The following is a 17,619-nucleotide window of genomic DNA, read 5'->3' as shown; positions in this document are numbered from 1 at the left end:
GACCAAAACTGAGTTTATTATAACAAATGATAAGCCTAGAATCTATTATACACGCAACCCCACTATCAAGCAAAATGGGTTTAGAGATAAACCAATAATGTGAGAAAAGATTAAAGTGGTAAGCATGCAAGATAACAAGTCCAAGCAAGCGCTGTTTAATTATAAAGAATTATCTGAAACAATCTTCAACTGCAATGGCGGACAGCATCGTTGGGTTTCACACGACGTTTCCCTACAACTCAAAAAGCAGTCATGCTCAGTGGGATCGTCGTCTCCACTTTCTGGACTAAAGCTTGGCTGGGAATGTTTACTGCTAACAAACTCTGGCTGAATTGTGGTGCTGTGAATACCATGCAGATGGAGTTTCTTTTTAATCATGGATGCAATCTCCATATATGGTGGCTGAAGAGGTTCTATGCTAGATTCGGCTGGATCCCGAACAAGAACATGAACAGATGCAATGGCCTTGCTGTCTGACAATTGCCAAACATGGAGTTCATGAATACTGATTACACCTTTTACGGTCATGATTTCAGATCGAAGTGTATCGATTTGCATTGTGCTGGGTACGCTTTGCATTAGAATAAATGTTGCGCTTTTGCATAATGGAACAGTGCTGACAATGATTAGCACTGTGATGATGAGAGACATGACAGGATCCATGTAGTACTTCCAGTCACCTTCAGCGTAGATAATAATGAGAGTCGAGATAATAACACCAATCGATCCTAATGCATCACCGAGAACATGGAGAAACACGCCATGCATGTTGAGATCGCCATGACCATGTCCATGTGCATGGCTATGATTGTTTTCGCTTTCATTTGCATGGAGTATTCGACGAGAATGGCCTTCATGCGAATGACGATCATCATCGCTTTCTGCCAAGTGCATATGAGGATCTGGTAAATGAGGGTGATCATGTCCTTTGTATGAATGTGAACTCTTTAAAGGGCATTTGTCATGATCAGCCAAAGGGTCGGTTAAATTGTAGTGAGAGGGTCGTGCAAGTGTTGCCGTACTCATATCGTAATCACCCTGAGACTCTAAATTGACTTCTACACCTTTACCCTCAAATAGCTCATCCTCGCCCAATTCAACTGCTTCAAAAGAGTGTCGAAGACGCTTTGCGGCAAGAACAATGTCTACACGGGTTTGTGCAGGGTGGATAGACCTAGATATCTTTGGAGTGAGTTGTGGAGAGATGGATGACGAAGGGCCAGGCTCGCATGGAATAGGAGATGAAGCGGCAACCACAGTGGAAACATTGTCCATGACACTCGTCTGAGAAAGAGCAGATCCATCATCATGATTATGATGACTATCATCATGAGCGTGTTGGTGGTTATGATGGCTGCTCTGGTGATTATGACTGTGACCATGACCATGACCGTGGTGACTGTGGTCGTGGAATAAAAACAAACCACAAATGTTCATTGCCAATCCAGCAGAACCGGTAATGACAACCAGCCAGGGGTTACGAATATCTACACATTAAAGATGAATAAACTTTTCAATATGCCAACATGTAACAATGGGATAGTTTAGATTTGTTAAAGCCATTAAACACTTACGGACAGGCTCAAAAAAGCGCTGAATGGCCTCGATACTAATGGAAAAGCACAGTGCAAGCAGCGACACACCATTGATAAGTGCACCCAAAACCTCTGCTCGCTGTAGACCATACGTGTATTGAGGGTCGTATGCAGTGTATGCAGCCAGCTAGTGCAAGTAACCCCAACAACAAATCAAGAAATATTCCATCGTGTTAGAAAGCTTTTGTAAGATTGCAAGCATCATGCAATAAAAAGAGAATTGCTTAGAGGCAGCAAGATTAAAGATATTGCCAAGAAACCCAACAAGAATAATGACAGCCAACAATCAGCCATAAAGATGTAAACAAAGTTGCTAGAGTATGCTGATAGCAAGAAGCCAGCGCATGCAGCAATGCTTGAATAGCCCGACAGTCCAATAACAGACATCAAGGACTGGCATTGGACTGTCTGGAATTGGAATAACCCCAATAGTATTCTAGCACTGTAGAGACTTGTGAGTATCTAGACTGTATTGACCGAGTATGATTACCTTGATAGCATACCAAGCAACAGCTAAAGAAAACAAGTCGGACAACATGTGGAAAGCATCAGCGATAAGAGCAACTGAGCCAGTGATGTAGCCCACAACTAACTCTAGGGCAAAGAACAGCGATACCAAGACAGTGAGGATACCCAGACGAGACTGTTTGGTAAAAGCCATTGGACTGAGCAGTAGTTGATGATGGACAAGGAAAGTGATTGAATTTTAAAACCAAGGGTCACATCGTTGATAACAGGGCTGCTCATATTGAATTGTGCTTATGATAGTCTAATGATGCGAGCTTGGTATTAACTGTTCATAGCCCATGTACCCAACCCCAAATCTTAAACTGTAAAATATAAGTATAATGCTTGTGTAAAACAATCGCAAATTATCGACTCTTCAATAAAGCAAATAGAAATGCCAAGGAATTGGATATGCAAATAACAACGAAGATGAACTGAGAATAAGTGGAAGGGATCAGTGGAATGCAAACAAATGAAATGGTAATAATGGATGTGCACGCCAAGTGGGTATGTATAAATGCAGCAAGCTGTTCACGTCCTAGATACAATATCTGACGAAAGGATATATCAATGTTCAAATCAAGTCGGCTGCATGTGAACACGGGCTACACTCAGGTGTTTGCAGAAACCGATGCTAATTTCAGAGTAGATTGGTCAATAAACGCACTCGAGTTAGTAAGGGAATGCTTGATAGCAATCAGTCGAGTATAGGACAATCAAACCATCCAATTGTTACCTTGAGCCATCTTGAAGCTATTGGATCGCATCTCTACCCGATAAGTCACTACATAAGCAGCACGAGAAGTTTGTTAATTCACAGTCTCGACCAAAAAAACAAGGTTTAGATTCAGATAATAGACTCACGAAGCTCTAACATATCCCGATAGGTCAGCTTTGCAATTTCTTCGGTTGCTCGATCGTATTCTTCTCGTGCATGTGTGAATCCAATCGAGACAATATCTGAAAACCCAACAAACTTTTTTGGACCAGCGGGGCGTTCAGAAGCCAGTGAAGAAATGGACAATGGGGACATTATTGGAGATAAAGTAGGTGAAATTGAGGGTGGAGTGGGGATCTGAAAGTCCTTGTCTATGCAACTGTCACAGCAGCTAGAAACAAGCGTGGCGGAATCAAGCTCGAGACCAGGCAGCAGTTCAGGAACAACGTCGGTTTCGCTACAGGATTCATCCTGCAGTCTTTCACTCAATGGTGGTGAATGTAAATGAGTGTCCATTTTAGAGTATGGCTTGTTCAAGGATGTTTCGCATGCTATAGAGGGATTGGTTATCAGCTCATTGCTCAAACCAAATACTAATTTTTCTTGCAGGGAATATGTGTCTAGAGATGAATCCGATAGAGCAAACAGCGATGAATCGCCCGGCATGACAGGAGGCGAATAAGCCATCAGTAGAATACGAGTAGATATGTGGCAAAGTTGATTGGACAACACCAAAGCAAAATATTTCAGAGCAGCAGAAGATGGGCAGAAGATCCAGACCAAAGAATCCTTGTTAAACAGCAAACTTCAATCAATTCATAAACTCAAACGACGAGCTCGAGAGCGAGTGCAAGGTTTCCCTCGCTTTATAAAGTTTACTCAACCCGCAGGCGTTTTGGGTGGCTATGTAAGCTATTAAATTGACATCATCGTATAGGGTGTTTAGTGCTTTGCCATTCTCAAGATTACATCACTGCCACAGTGGTTACCAATATCAAACCATATAGAACCATATTTCTGTATCCAATGGATTGGCATGACTACTGTCAACAGGCCTGTCTAGCTGGATTCTTGACAGATCATCAACTACTATCTTCATATTCGATCCATTCTCCCAAATAAAGCTGCTCGTCCCTAATGCGTAAATTTGCTTGATTCAAGGTCCCTGATCATGTCACACCCAATTTATCTTGCATTGTACAATGTAGCATCCTGTCGTACTATTGGTGTAGTTGAATGTCAAGTTTATCAGTATATTTCCAGACCCGGATATATCATACAATTATGTTAGTGTACTTGGGCTGTAAGGACAAGACTTTGCTCAAGTCGGCTTATTCTACTCCTATTCTTCATCGCAATAATATTCAACAATTGGAAATTTTAATGCTTAAAAATTATATGGATAATCTAAACTGTGACAAATGCTTGAAATTCAAAAGATAAGCAGCCCACTTGGTCTGAAACAATACTAGAATTTACTGACAGTTGTATAATACAACGTGGGTTTGAAACCTACAAGCATTCGACCAAGTCAATGCTGAATAGTATTTCAAACCATTGTTTTCATCCCTGCCGCATGCTAGTCTGCTTTGATCTTTTGTCAAAACCAACCCACATACCGCACTGCTATTTTTCTAGCTGTATCTATTCGTCTAGCATCACATTCATACCAGCCTGTATAGCATATGAATTCATGTGGCCAAGCCTTGCCTCCTTGGCCACATCTGGCAATCCAATCAATTCATATGGAGTATTTTCAATCCACAAAAAACGTTGCCAACATAGCCGCATCCAGTCAGCAATACCCTGAAACAGTTTTGATTGTCAATGTTCCAAACGTAGAGTTCAGCTGGATGAGTCTATTTGCCTGGCTAGATTGGAAAAATCACTTCAACTCGTCTTATTGCTTTAGACCACAAGCAAACCATACCTTGTGTTCCTCTAACCCAATATTTGGCTATGCAAATAGAATTCGTCGAGAAATATTCCAATTATTCCACGATCCACAAACTCCGCAAATGGACAAACTCCGATCGCTAAACAAGTCTTGATTACTATAAACATTTTCAATGATATTCAAAACAATATGATAGATATGATCAAGCTATTTACAGCTAGCAACAAAGTGATGAGAAATTGTCAGTAACCACCATTGGTATGTATCATGTTTGTTTTTAGTAAATTGATGATAGTCTCAAACTTTTGCTTGAACATAACCTGTCAGACTAAAATCTAAACATGACTTGTTTATTCAATACCAGCCTGCATCTTATACACCTTGACCACCACCTCTGCAATAGCTATGATAACTGCAAAGAAAATGAGAACAATCACTACCCATGTGATAAAGGTCATTTCGTTTGAATTGAGATGTTCTGATAGCATATCTAAAAGATCGGATAGCACATCTGCACGTGAGTTGAGTAATTTGGCCCGCTGAGAGATCTCTAGATATCCACGTATTGCGTTATACAGTCCTTCCAGCTCTGGCTCAGCCCAGAAAATTTCAGGAGTGTCTATGGTATACAGCACATTAGTGTACAGTCTATATTCAACAATGCAAACAAGACTTGGGCTCACCGAGAACATTTGAAACAAGATTCACATTCATCTTGAGTCTAAACAGTTGTCCAACAATTTTCATAATCTCAATACGGCTCATCTTGACCTGCCCATACTTGGCCATCATGCGTGGAAGGGGTGTCGCACCATCAATGGTCTCTTCCATAGCATTTTCAAACAGGGAGAGTTTAACAGACTGTGCTAGACCATGAGAAATAGTGAGTTTAATCAATGGACTGCTACTTTTAAGTGTGATCATATCATTGAAGATACGTGGCTGATGCGGGCCTGCTAAATCATATTGGAAATGAAAATCTTCAATCTCGACATCTAGAATATTCATACAACAGTTCAACACATTCAGATTAGTCCCCACGTTTGACATGAACCTTGTATAGGCAACATCACACTACCATCAGAGTTTAGCAGACCAACGCCAAATTTGAGAATGATGGACAGAAATTGTCGCTCTTCTGCTTTGCTAAAGTTCCATAACGCAACAACTCCATAATCAAAAATAAACACTTCACTACGATTCATCCATGGGTATACAACCACGCTCTCGGTTGAATTTGACTCTGGAAATCGTGTGTGCCGATCTGTTTGTGTATGTTCTGGGAAATCTGCATAAATGCCAGGCATCATGTGTGGTGATGGATCAATCGATCGAATATTATGCCGATTGCTAATTACATAGATAGGTCATGACATTATTTTAAAATCCGGTTGCAAATTAGCTTCCAGTAACTATTAAAAATTGGTGCATCATGCACAAAACAATGTGTACTTGCAGTGTAGGAGTAAACTTTTGGTTCAAGCGCCTATCGTTTGTATCAGCTGCATTTACAGATGAAGCCTGGCCAAATACTCGAGATTTCATTCCTGGCTCGTAATAAAAGTAGACACACTCATCATACTGTTTTGGGATCACTCCATGAACGTCCCGAATAAGTGCAATGGTATCATCCATATTGAATGACTCTGCAACGCAGTAGCATGTAACTAAATATCGAACATGAATGAGATAAACTCTGAAAAACAAGTCTACATGAAATGGCGAGAAATACCTCTAGGAATGCCAGTTCGTTCTTCTTTGGATTGACGTTCGGCATGAGTTCGAGCAGCATCTCCAACACCAGCCATTATACCAGAAACCTGCTGGGATGGATCAGATACTGCACCACTTGTAATGTTTTGATCTGTATTTGCCCATGCATTGACATCTGGAGGAGTTCTGGCAGTTAATGCATCATCGCCTATAGCTGCTCCTGCAATAGTGCCAGCATTGGAATCGTCAGGAAACAATACTAGTTTTTGAGTAATCTTTGTTGTTCGTTGAGGAATATTGGGTCGATTGGGTCTATGCAATGTAGGAGAGTTGCGCCAACTACTTGCACCATTGCCAGATGCTAGAGCAGCATGAGCCTGAGTGCGGCCATGTTGCTCGTTTCTGCGAGCATTAGCATTCGATGTTAATTGATGGAATACTGGAGGAAAACTTGACCCATAAAAAGAAGGTGGTAATCCTGGATTTGCTGTAGATAATGAGTTGGAGCTAAACCCTGTAGTATAAATGTTGTCTGCAGAAGAGTGAGCGTCATAACCCTCCGAAATATCAAACTGTACTGTTCGACCCTGTGATGGTTGCTGTCCTCTACTACTACCCTCCATATTAGCAGGTGTCCTGCTGTTGGTCCGTTTTGACATTTCCGGCCAGCAGATTTACAGCTGTATTCACGCAGAGTAGGATACTAGGTAAGAGTCAAAGTATAATAAACAGTTTCATGAAATGATTACTGGATAATTTTGTCACGATTATGAACAAAAGGGATGAATGGAGTGATAAAAGCGATTGTCAGCATTCATCATGTTTTAATATTCTGACAATATCAAGCAGGTTCTGTTACTGCATTTACGATTGATGAATATTCCTGTCATTCAAATCAGCAGATGAACAGTATCAATATTTGCAAATAACATCAAGAACAATGTTTGCTGATAATTTCCCATTTTATTCATTCTCCATTCCCATTTCCATTCCTACTGGCATCAGCTGAAGCTGAACTGCATTTGGTTACATGATCAATCAAAGATCCATCACGTCGATGCCTCTGCCTCTGCCAGTTTCTTTGGCGCATTCTTATCTACCTCTTCAGGATTGTCAGTAATAGCCACCTGAACGGTCTTGGGAATGCCATCACATATTTTACCCATTCCATCATCACTCAGCATGCTTGCAGGTCCAACGCGCTCGATCAAATATCCTCCTTTAACACTTGCACCGCTGCCATACATGACATACGCTACATCGTACTTGCCATCCGTGTTGACCTCATCCTTTGTGCGCATGTGAGGGACTTTTCGAGGAACTAGGCAATAGGACACAAACACTGCGGTTGCACACATCATTGTGGACAACAATACTTTTCCATAAGCAGGAGGAGTAGGCAAATGCAACACATGTCGCATAGATTCAGTCGCATACACAGACACGGCCATCGGGTAAAGACGCTTTACGATCTGGCTATTACCTGCCATCACCGAGGCAGATTGAGCCGAAGCGTCTATAACGCATTTGGCAAACCTTGCAGTGTGTTCACTTTCGCCAGCGTTTTCTTTTTCAAACGAGTTTACATACTCTTGCATATCTGTGTATGTTGTAGGAATATTCTTTAGTCCAATACGCATAGAAATATCTCTCCATATGAGCGTATAGGCCTCGGCTTCGAATCCAAGCAAAATCTGTCTGAATCCGCCATATTGAATCCAGGTAATGGGTTGAGTGGCAAATAGACAAGCCATGTATACCCAAGTAGCATCGGAAAGCTTACTCATTTGCTTAAAATACGCTATACGTTTAAGAACAGTCTCTACTCGATCAGCTGTAGAAACACGATCAGTGAGCTCCGACACAATTAAATCAATCATGTCCATGAACTCAGCAACGTTGGTCATAAGCAAGTCTGGAGAATCAGTCTTGATACTAGCAAGAGTTTCAGATATTTGTTTGATGCTCAAAAGTCTCAAATAAGCAAACTCCATGCCCCTTGCGTGCCAAAAAACAAAATCCTGCTTTTGAGTAATGCGCAGAATATCATGAGCCGTATATGTATCGGTTGGATGTGGGAGATCAATCAAAATACTCAACAGCTTACGACGCAAACCTGCTACTACAGCGTATCCTATAAACACCACTGTAAAGAAGAAGGACATGAGCATAGCAATCGGCTTGAACTCTTCTGGGGGTGGCTAAGCTCAGACAAGTGCAGTGCATATATAGTGTCAAACATGAATTGCAGAGGTTAGTCTATGAGCTTCGAGTTGATCATAAAAATCGATTTTATGGTTTTACAAAATGGTGGAATAAAAATAACCCCTAAACATAAAATAAAGCCCCAGTGTATGCTCTAAAACAACCCAAATGATTCTATTGGTTTGAAACAATAAGCTTTTATCATAATAGTAGGAAGAGCAATCAGTAGAGATAAATGGGATGATAATGGATAGAATACAAGAGTGAGGTTTGAGCTGGTTCATAGCAACACAACTGCACTTTGCTCAACAGTCAATTTCCATATGCAACAAATAATACAGCACTCAATCCATGACTGACCGGAATAAGACCCATTATAGTAAATCAATGTGTATTACAAGCACATCAAACTCAAAACTATTTTAATATAAAAAGTCACCCTCAGGCTGGTATTCATCCAAGCAATTTATTCGTCAATTGTGCAATCGTGTAGCCGTTTTTAGTGTATGTGCTGTCCTTGAACACACCGTTCGCTGGGAAATAAACTCCTCCTTGTGTCTTGCGTGGTGTTCGATGAAGAGCTGCTCCCCTTGACAATTTCAACCACCTTATCCACCACGATCGCACTGCCAATCCTGCACTCACTGTCATGACCAGCTCTTGTGCTGGCTCCTGTCCTCCCACTGCATTCAAAAACGGTTTGGGTAATAAAACCATCAAAAATGGATCTATGAGTGACACCCATATCAACGGCACTGATTTCGTCCACAAACTTATTGCGGCTTCAAATAATTGTTTTCCTTGGTCACTGTATGCAATATTCTTGGATTCGTACGACTAGTTCAACATAAGAATTGTCAAGATCCGACAGGCAGATAAGCTAAATATACGACTGCTCCAATTTACCTTCATAAACTCCATCATGGCAGCCATTGTCAATGGCATGTCTTTGATCTCAAGATACAGTCCAATGGCACGCCATGTAACAACCAAGGCCTAGTAGTGACCATCCCACAACGCATCTGTCAGTATTCAGCAAATGCTCCAAGCATCAACTATTAGAACATACATTAACTTCTTGAGAAACTAATCTGCGCCAACCAAAAGAGTTGATGATCAACACTGGATCAACTACAAACCCACACATCATATACACCTTGTCATCGTTTGATACTCCTTTCATATCTTTCAAGCACTCTTTGATCGCATCCAAAGCTTGTCGTGTTCGTTCCATATACAATGGTCGTTCAGTGATTTCTCGAACAAGTAGATCTCCTACATCCATCCACTTACACAATGCATCTTCAATTGTTTCGGATGAAGATTCTGAAATGGAAAACAATGCTACTAGTGCTTTATAAAGAATAGAGTTGGGCATGCCCATATGTTTGAGGGTATGAATATCAAGTGCTCGAGCATATTCAAATGGAAATTCAAAATATCTTGTAGCATGTGATATTCTAATGCATTGCAAAAGAGTGGGTGAGACTGGTTGCAATGAGATGTCCAAGTCTGCATCAGTGAGTTCGGATGGATCTATCAGTGATGTTGTAGAGAATGTATTATGTCGAGCGAATTTGGTTGTATATACCAAGCAGATATAGAGGACAATAGACAGTGTTGCAAAATAAGTAACGGTCTATCGGAATGTAGCATCTTGTTAGCTTGTAGTATAACGCAGATTGAAATCACCATACAATACCCTACCTGCCACAATTCATTGTCCGAGTGACCCATTATGCAGCCGTATTCACGTAAAACAATGTAACCAAATGCAGTTCAGCTTCAGCTGATGCCAGTAGGAATGGAAATGGGAATGGAGAATCAATAAAATGGGAAATTATCAGCAAACATTGTTCTTGATGTTATTTGCAAATATTGATACTGTTCATCTGCTGATTTGAATGACAGGAATATCCATCAATCGTAAATGCAGTAACAGAACCTGCTTGATATCGTCAGAATATTAAAACATGATGAATGCTGACAATCGCTTTTATCATTCCATTCTCATCCCTTTTGTTCATAATCGTGACAAAATTGTCAATTCACCTTCAGATTAGACCAAATAAATGATATTTATTTGATACATACCAAGTCCAATTCAAATACTATACTAATATTTTTAGAAAGCTACAAATACTCTAGTGATAGATATTCTTGCAACACATCAGATTGGCTTTGGCTTCTTCAGCTCGGGACACTTGACCGAGTTGGATTTAGGTGTGTGCAATTCTCCTAGCATACCATCATTTTCAAACTTCTGTGGTCCCAGTTTGCCAATAAAATATCCCTCCTTGTACAACTGTTTATCGTACATTGCAAATCGAGGACAGTACGATCCATTTGGATTAGGAAATTCTCCAGTCCGATGCTTGGGCTGGGAACGAGGGAAGCAAAAGAGGCGAGTCACAAGCCCCATCAAAGATAATGCTCCTTCAAGAGTAGATTTAAGAAGTTTGGAGGATTTCTCAAATCCCATAGCCTCACAAAGATTGGGTGGACAGAGTGCATGTGCTGCTTTATGACCAAACGAATGCATACATTTTGGAAACGGAGCCAAGAAAACTTCTATAGTGGCGTTAGCAACCTGCCTGTTCTGATCGGTATAGCAAAAGTTGGCCTTTTCGTATTCCTAAAAATCAAAGGTTGGTGAATATACTCTAGAAAGAATAAGCCAAGCCTCATTTTACCTCGATATAAGCCACTACTTCTGGATACGATCCAGGGATATCCGTAATGCCCATATAGATACCAACACACCTCCAATGGATGCAGAGCGCCTCAATCTCATTTGTGGTGAGCTTTCTGAATCCAAACTGATTGATCCATCGAATGGGTTCGATAATAAACACACAGAGAACATACAGGTAGTCGCCGTTGCTGATGTGATATTTGCTATGAAAGTGATTCATTCTACGCATGGCAAGAATAGATCGTTCATTATCGAGTGGATGCTCACAGAACTCACGAATGAGGAGATCCGTATCGGCTATGCGGCGGGGACATGCATTGGTGATCTCACCTGTGGCAACCAACAGTTTAGATATAGACGGAATGCCATATGTTTTGAAAAAAGCGAATTCAAGAGCAGTACGATATAGGAATGGGAAATCCGTAAGTATTTGAACAATAAAGTGGTGCAATTCGGCAAGGTTTGTGTCGGTTGGTGGTGGTAGAGAGGCAACATAATTGCGACGTTTGTATCTCTGGCTAGCAACAACACCAAAGTAAAAACATATTCCAGCCACAGATGCGACAACAATAGAACTAGACAAGACCGAAACCATGATGTGGGCAGATGCTTGGGTTTGGAATAAGTTGCTAAAATAGAAATAAAATCCATCAATTCAGTTTTTGTGACTAAGCAAAGCGGCAGCTTCGAGTAAAAAACGCACCGACTTTTGAGAACCAGAAAAGAATAAGATGTGTATTGTAGAATCACTCGGAAATCATGGTATCGATTGTATGTATGCAATCGCTTCAAGTAGTCTATAAAACTGACGCTTCTGCACAACCCACATGGTGAAACGAGTGGATAGAAGCTGGCCACACTGCACCGCGTTTTCTGAAAATAAAAATATTTTTCTTTAACTTGAATTCATTACAACTTGCAATTCACCATAGTAGAGCAGGTCGATTGAACTATTATCTAATTATAACTATGCCTGCTACATCGGACCAATTGTTGCAAATTAAGGAGCTGCTTTCCAAGCTGAACACCTGTGAAACATCGCATGAATGCCTGCAAGTTGCCTCTGACATAGGCGGTCTTGTTAAAAACAATTTAATGTTGCTAGAGTCTGCAAATGTCCTGCCTTTTCTTAAAGCTTCTGCTAGTAACAAAAAGTCTGGTTTAGAACGTGAAGGTGGTTTGTTGGGCATTTCAGGTGTTGCCAAAGTTGCTGGTCGCTGCGTTGGGCCATATCTGCTTCCACTTCTTTCCATGGTTCTCGACTCGTTTGCTGACAAAGGTCAGCCTGTGCGTGAGGCTGCTTCATTGGCTGCTGACAATATTTTTGCACTTATCGATCCAATTGCTGCTCCGCTCCTGTTACCTATTCTATATGACGCCATGACTCGCAAATGGCAGACTAAAATGGCCGCCATCAATATGCTGGTAGCGTTGACTAAATTAGCTCCTAACCAGATTGGTCGTGCTCTCCCCGATATCATTCCTGTAGTTTCCGAGTGCATGCATGAAACTAAAGCAGAGGTATGTCTAAATAGCTTCTATTACTGTATTCAAAAAAAACATTCAAAATTTTTAGTCTTGATGACGCACAAGTGGCATTTTTGCTTTGGTGCCATTTAATTTGAGTCTTCACGTAAAATGGAACACTATTTTGCTTTGAAATAGTCAAATATTCCGCCCTTTTACTACGAATTGACTTGGATTGATACTTTCAATTCTTTCAAACGTCCATCGTATGGTGCACAAAAAACCAAACTATCCCTTTCTCCTTGGCATAAACACACATTGTATGACAAATTTAAAACCAGATATTGTTTTGGCAGTTTTTATGTTGTCTAGTAAGCCAACATCAATCATGACATGAGACTGGCTGCTTGTTATACGCATACGCCCTTATCTAGTGCTTTATTTTACGTGAACATGACTTTATAATGTTTTAATCCTTTTATATATTTATAATCACAGGTTAGCAAGGCTGCGATTTCTGCCATGATAAATATCTGTGCGATTGTTGGAAATCCTGACATTGAGCCCCACATCCAATTGCTTGTGGATTGCATGGCTCATCCTGATCATGTATCTGGCACTGTTCAAAAACTGTCTGCTACTACATTTGTTGCTGAAGTTACTGGACCTGCACTTGCCATCATGGTACCATTGCTAAAACGAGCACTCACTGATAGATCTGCCGCTGTTGTGCGTTCTACTGTGGTGATTGCTGATAATTTATTTAAACTTGTGCGTGTTCCTCGCGATGCTGGTCAATTTATGCCACAGTTGCTTCCTGGTTTAGAGCGAATTGTAGAGACTGCTGCTTTTCCAGAAATTCGTGCACTTGCTACTGCTGCTAGAAATACTCTTGTCAAGGCTGCTGATGGTTCGGAAGTCGCTACTAACTTGGAAACAGTCATCATGGAAAATGCCACACCAGAAAAAACAAGTGCCAAAATTCGCTCCACTGCGTCTACATTAAAAATCTTTTTGGCGGCATTCAGCGATCCTGCTATGAATTATGCTGGCTTCCTGATATCCGAGCTGATAAAACAAGAGGACTTTGACTTTGAGATATGGAAGTCACTGCTGACTCCCTGTCTGACACCTTTCATTATACAATCTGACTTTGAATCGTTGCTAACTGACGTACACAAGTTTTACTTGGACATACATGACAAAAGTCAAAAGAATGACGAAGAGAGCGACGATGACGAAGGCGAAGAATTATGCAATGCACTTTTTTCGTTGGCGTATGGTGGTATGATGCTGCTCAATAATACTCGTCTTCGTCTTAAACGTGGTGAGCGATATGGTCTTTGTGGGCCCAATGGTGCTGGTAAATCTACACTTATGCGATCCATCTCCCTTGGAAAGCTCGAAGGATTTCCTTCGCAAGATGAACTTCGCAGTGTGTTTGTAGAGCACTCTTTACAGGGAGAACAAGCAGACTTGCCTATTATCGACTTTATTGCTGCCGATACTCGTCTTAGCCATGTTCCTCGCTCGGAAATCGCTGAAGCCTTGCTTTCTGTTGGGTTTGAAACTGATAAACAACAGCAGCCTGTTGGAACACTTTCTGGAGGATGGAAAATGAAACTTGAGCTCGCACGCGCCATGCTTTGTAAAGCAGATATCCTACTCCTTGACGAACCTACTAATCATTTGGATGTTGGCAACGTTGCATGGCTTGAACAGTACCTTGTTAGTCAGAAGCAAGTTACATGCATTGTAGTGTCGCACGACTCTGGGTTTTTAGACAATGTTTGCACTCACATTATTCATTACGAAAAAAAGAAGCTTGTTTTTTACAAGGGCAATCTGTCCAAATTTGTTGAAAAGCGACCTGAAGCACGATCTTATTATACTCTTGCTGCCACGACAGTAAAATTTAGTTTTCCTCCGCCGTCTATTTTGCTTGGTATCCGCAGTAATACCAAAGCCATTCTTAAAATGACCGATGCCACCTACACTTATCCAGGCATGTCTAAACCATCCATGATTGATGCATCCGTGCAACTCTCTTTGTCTTCTCGCGTTGGTATTATTGGACCCAATGGTGCAGGAAAGTCCACCATGATTAAGGTGCTGACTGGTGAGGCAATCCCACAAACCGGAGTAGTTTGGAAGCATCCTAATCTGCGTGTGGGATATGTTGCACAGCACGCCTTCCATCATCTTGAACAGCATTTGGATCTTACTCCAAACCAGTATATTCAATGGCGATACCAAGGCGGTCAAGATCGTGAGATTCTTGAAAAGGCCACTCGTAAGCTTACAGACGAAGATGCAGCTCAGATGGCTAAACTAGTTCCAGGTCGTGACGGCTCAACCCCTCGTCGGATCGAGTATATCCTTGGTCGTCAAAAGCTTAAAAAATCTTTCCAATACGAAATCAAATGGGTTGGGTTTTTGCATAAACATAACTCATGGATGCCTAGAGAAACTTTGTTAGAACTTGGATTCAACAAGCTTGTGCAGGCTTTTGATGATCAAGAAGCATCGCGAGAAGGCCAAGGATACCGTGAGCTTGTTCCTTCAGTGATTCGTGCGCATATTGAAGAGGTAGGTTTAGACGGCGATATTGCAGACAATAACTCTATCAGTGGATTGTCGGGTGGACAAAAAGTCAAAGTTGTACTTGCTGCTGCCATGTGGAATAATCCACATATGTTGGTGCTGGATGAACCTACAAATTATCTTGACAGGGAGGCTCTTGGTGGTCTTGCTGTTGCCATTCGTGATTGGGGTGGTGCGGTAATTATGATTAGTCACAACAGGGAGTTTGTTGAAGCCTTGTGTCCTGAGACATGGCTTGTAGACGCTGGTAGAGTCACTTTGATGGGCAAGACTGCTGTTTTGGATGATCATTTTGAAGACTCTGCGGAAAAGATTGCCAAGGCGACGAGTAAATCCAACGGCAAAAAGAAGAAACCAACTCGCAATGATATAAAACTGCGAGAAATTCGTCGACGCGCACGACATATGAAATGGCTACAGGAAGGTGGTACCAAGGAGCCTGATACCGAGTCTGATTAAAATGAATTTGGCATATCATATCCTCATTTAAAATGACTTGCATTAAATATCTCATGAGTTGTTCAAATCTGTAAATAATATTCCAACAATTCATTTGCAGCCATATTCATGTAAAAATGAAACACTTGGCATAAACCCAATATTGGGTTTGACTCAATGTTTTCAATCAAACTCTTGTATCCTAGCATATCTTGGAAATACAACAGCTGCTTTTATGCCAATTACCGGTGAAGCCAATAAGCTGGCATCAATATCCTTGTCTAATATCCCACTCTGGGTGAATACGATTGTAAATTACAAATTGATCGAGGTTGACACCCGTTTATGCAAAAAATATTAAATATTTAAATTAAAAAAGCGACAACGGCAGGACTCGAACCTGCGCCCTCAGAGAGGAATTGATTTCTAGTCAATCGCCTTAACCACTCGGCCACGTTGTCACGATTCAATGTCATATTGTCACTTTGTACAAATACTATATTTGTTATTACTATTAATTACAGCGTGTATTTGTTAATGTTAGTGTCATTAAAGCTGTCAGGACCACACTCATATATGACCTGATCGTACTACTACTCTGTCCTTTCATGAACTCCTCTCTGGAAATCCCACAGCTGGTAGCACATAACAATGTACTAAAACTACTGCGACTCAGTCTTTCCTATAAAAGAGATCACTGCTCTCTCCATTTAACACTATCGTGCTAACAACACTTGCCCTAAATAAAACTTGGCACATTACTCCTTCCGACTCTAGTTGGCCTCGTTTAACTTTGTACAACATTTAGTAGTAATCATCGGTCAAGAAAACTGGTATCATTCGGTGTCCTATCTATATTATTAATGACTATTCATTATGTATTTCTGCATCATCAGATGTTGCATGCATGTGACTGTAACAATGGCTGAGAAAATCTATAATACCAAGCCAGTCGTTCGTATTGTTAATGGCCGAGAAGAGTACCGGAAGTTAAGCGAGGCCAACGAGCCAGAAGGAGTAATGTGCTAAGTTTTATTTAGGGCAAGTGCTAGCACGATAGTGTTAAATGGAGAGAACAGTGATCTCTTTTATAGGAAAGACTGAGTCACAGTAGTTTTAGTACATTGTTATGTGCTACCAGCTGTGGGATTGCCAGAGAGGGGTTCATGAAAGGACAGAGTAGTAGTACGATCAGGTCATATATGAGTGTGGTCCTGACAGCTTTAATGACACTAACATTAACAAATACACATTGTAATTAATAGTAATAACAAATATAGTATTTGTACAAAGTGACAATATGACATTGAATCGTGACAACGTGGCCGAGTGGTTAAGGCGATTGACTAGAAATCAATTCCTCTCTGAGGGCGCAGGTTCGAGTCCTGCCGTTGTCGCTTTTTTAATTTAAATATTTAATATTTTTTGCATAAACGGGTGTCACAACCTCGATCAATTTGTAATTTACAATCGTATTCACCCAGAGTGGGATATTAGACAAGGATATTGATGCCAGCTTACTGGTTTCACCGGTAATTGGCATAAAAGCAGCTGTTGTATTTCCAAGATATGCTAGGATACAAGAGTTTGATTGAAAACATCGAGTCAAACCCAATATTGGGTTTATGACAAGTGTTTCATTTTTACATGAATATGGCTGCAAATGAATTGTTGGAATATTATTTACACTACAGTGTTTCTGTAGTGGCTACCAATTGATGAACCTGATAGCGATTCTAACAATGTTGGAATAACTCGATCAAAAAGTGATCATTAAAGA

At 40.8% G+C, this 17,619-nt stretch overlaps 8 protein-coding genes across 8 annotated transcripts; 2 read left to right on the top strand and 6 right to left on the bottom strand.

Moving 5' to 3' along the window:
* Nucleotides 1-159: 159 nt before the first annotated feature.
* Nucleotides 160-2,256, bottom strand: BATDEDRAFT_9908 (uncharacterized protein; the record flags this gene model as incomplete). Its single annotated transcript, XM_006677054.1, has 4 exons — nt 160-877; nt 1,175-1,487; nt 1,575-1,722; nt 2,086-2,256. 4 exons carry the CDS (start codon nt 2,254-2,256, stop codon nt 160-162), a joined length of 1,350 nt encoding a protein of 449 aa, XP_006677117.1.
* Nucleotides 2,257-2,442: 186 nt separating this feature from the next.
* On the bottom strand, nt 2,443-3,643 carry BATDEDRAFT_32982 (uncharacterized protein). Its single transcript, XM_006677325.1, has 3 exons — nt 2,967-3,643; nt 2,839-2,886; nt 2,443-2,736 (listed from the first exon to the last, which is right to left on the bottom strand). The coding sequence occupies exons 1-3, from the start codon at nt 3,505-3,507 to the stop codon at nt 2,714-2,716; spliced, it is 612 nt and encodes a 203-aa protein (XP_006677388.1). The 5' UTR covers nt 3,508-3,643; the 3' UTR covers nt 2,443-2,713.
* A 1,424-nt stretch (nt 3,644-5,067) lies between these two features.
* Nucleotides 5,068-5,922, bottom strand: BATDEDRAFT_10010 (uncharacterized protein; the record flags this gene model as incomplete). The annotated part of the gene is made up of 3 exons (XM_006677066.1): nt 5,068-5,336; nt 5,401-5,712; nt 5,796-5,922. 3 exons carry the CDS (start codon nt 5,920-5,922, stop codon nt 5,068-5,070), a joined length of 708 nt encoding a protein of 235 aa, XP_006677129.1.
* Nucleotides 5,923-7,376: 1,454 nt separating this feature from the next.
* Nucleotides 7,377-8,624, bottom strand: BATDEDRAFT_36720 (uncharacterized protein). The gene has a single exon (XM_006677411.1). It carries the CDS (start codon nt 8,599-8,601, stop codon nt 7,480-7,482), a length of 1,122 nt encoding a protein of 373 aa, XP_006677474.1. The 5' UTR covers nt 8,602-8,624; the 3' UTR covers nt 7,377-7,479.
* A 464-nt stretch (nt 8,625-9,088) lies between these two features.
* On the bottom strand, nt 9,089-10,019 carry BATDEDRAFT_23499 (uncharacterized protein; the record flags this gene model as incomplete). Its single annotated transcript, XM_006677236.1, has 3 exons — nt 9,089-9,472; nt 9,542-9,631; nt 9,705-10,019. The coding sequence occupies 3 exons, from the start codon at nt 10,017-10,019 to the stop codon at nt 9,089-9,091; spliced, it is 789 nt and encodes a 262-aa protein (XP_006677299.1).
* Nucleotides 10,020-10,696: 677 nt separating this feature from the next.
* Nucleotides 10,697-11,925, bottom strand: BATDEDRAFT_34609 (uncharacterized protein; the record flags this gene model as incomplete). The annotated part of the gene is made up of 2 exons (XM_006677364.1): nt 10,697-11,270; nt 11,329-11,925. The coding sequence occupies 2 exons, from the start codon at nt 11,923-11,925 to the stop codon at nt 10,806-10,808; spliced, it is 1,062 nt and encodes a 353-aa protein (XP_006677427.1). The 3' UTR covers nt 10,697-10,805.
* Nucleotides 11,926-12,044: 119 nt separating this feature from the next.
* Nucleotides 12,045-15,885, top strand: BATDEDRAFT_16059 (uncharacterized protein). Its single transcript, XM_006677118.1, has 2 exons — nt 12,045-12,851; nt 13,296-15,885. Exons 1-2 carry the CDS (start codon nt 12,300-12,302, stop codon nt 15,858-15,860), a joined length of 3,117 nt encoding a protein of 1,038 aa, XP_006677181.1. The 5' UTR covers nt 12,045-12,299; the 3' UTR covers nt 15,861-15,885.
* An 875-nt stretch (nt 15,886-16,760) lies between these two features.
* On the top strand, nt 16,761-17,434 carry BATDEDRAFT_23496 (uncharacterized protein; the record flags this gene model as incomplete). Its single annotated transcript, XM_006677235.1, has 4 exons — nt 16,761-16,856; nt 16,934-17,024; nt 17,105-17,215; nt 17,337-17,434. The coding sequence occupies 4 exons, from the start codon at nt 16,761-16,763 to the stop codon at nt 17,432-17,434; spliced, it is 396 nt and encodes a 131-aa protein (XP_006677298.1).
* Between the last annotated feature and the right edge of the window lie 185 nt (nt 17,435-17,619).

The sequence above is a fragment of the Batrachochytrium dendrobatidis genome (assembly GCF_000203795.2).
Source record: "Batrachochytrium dendrobatidis JAM81 unplaced genomic scaffold BATDEscaffold_3, whole genome shotgun sequence".
Lineage (NCBI taxonomy): Eukaryota > Fungi > Chytridiomycota > Chytridiomycetes > Rhizophydiales > Batrachochytrium > Batrachochytrium dendrobatidis.
This window is presented reverse-complemented; position numbering and strand designations above follow the sequence as displayed.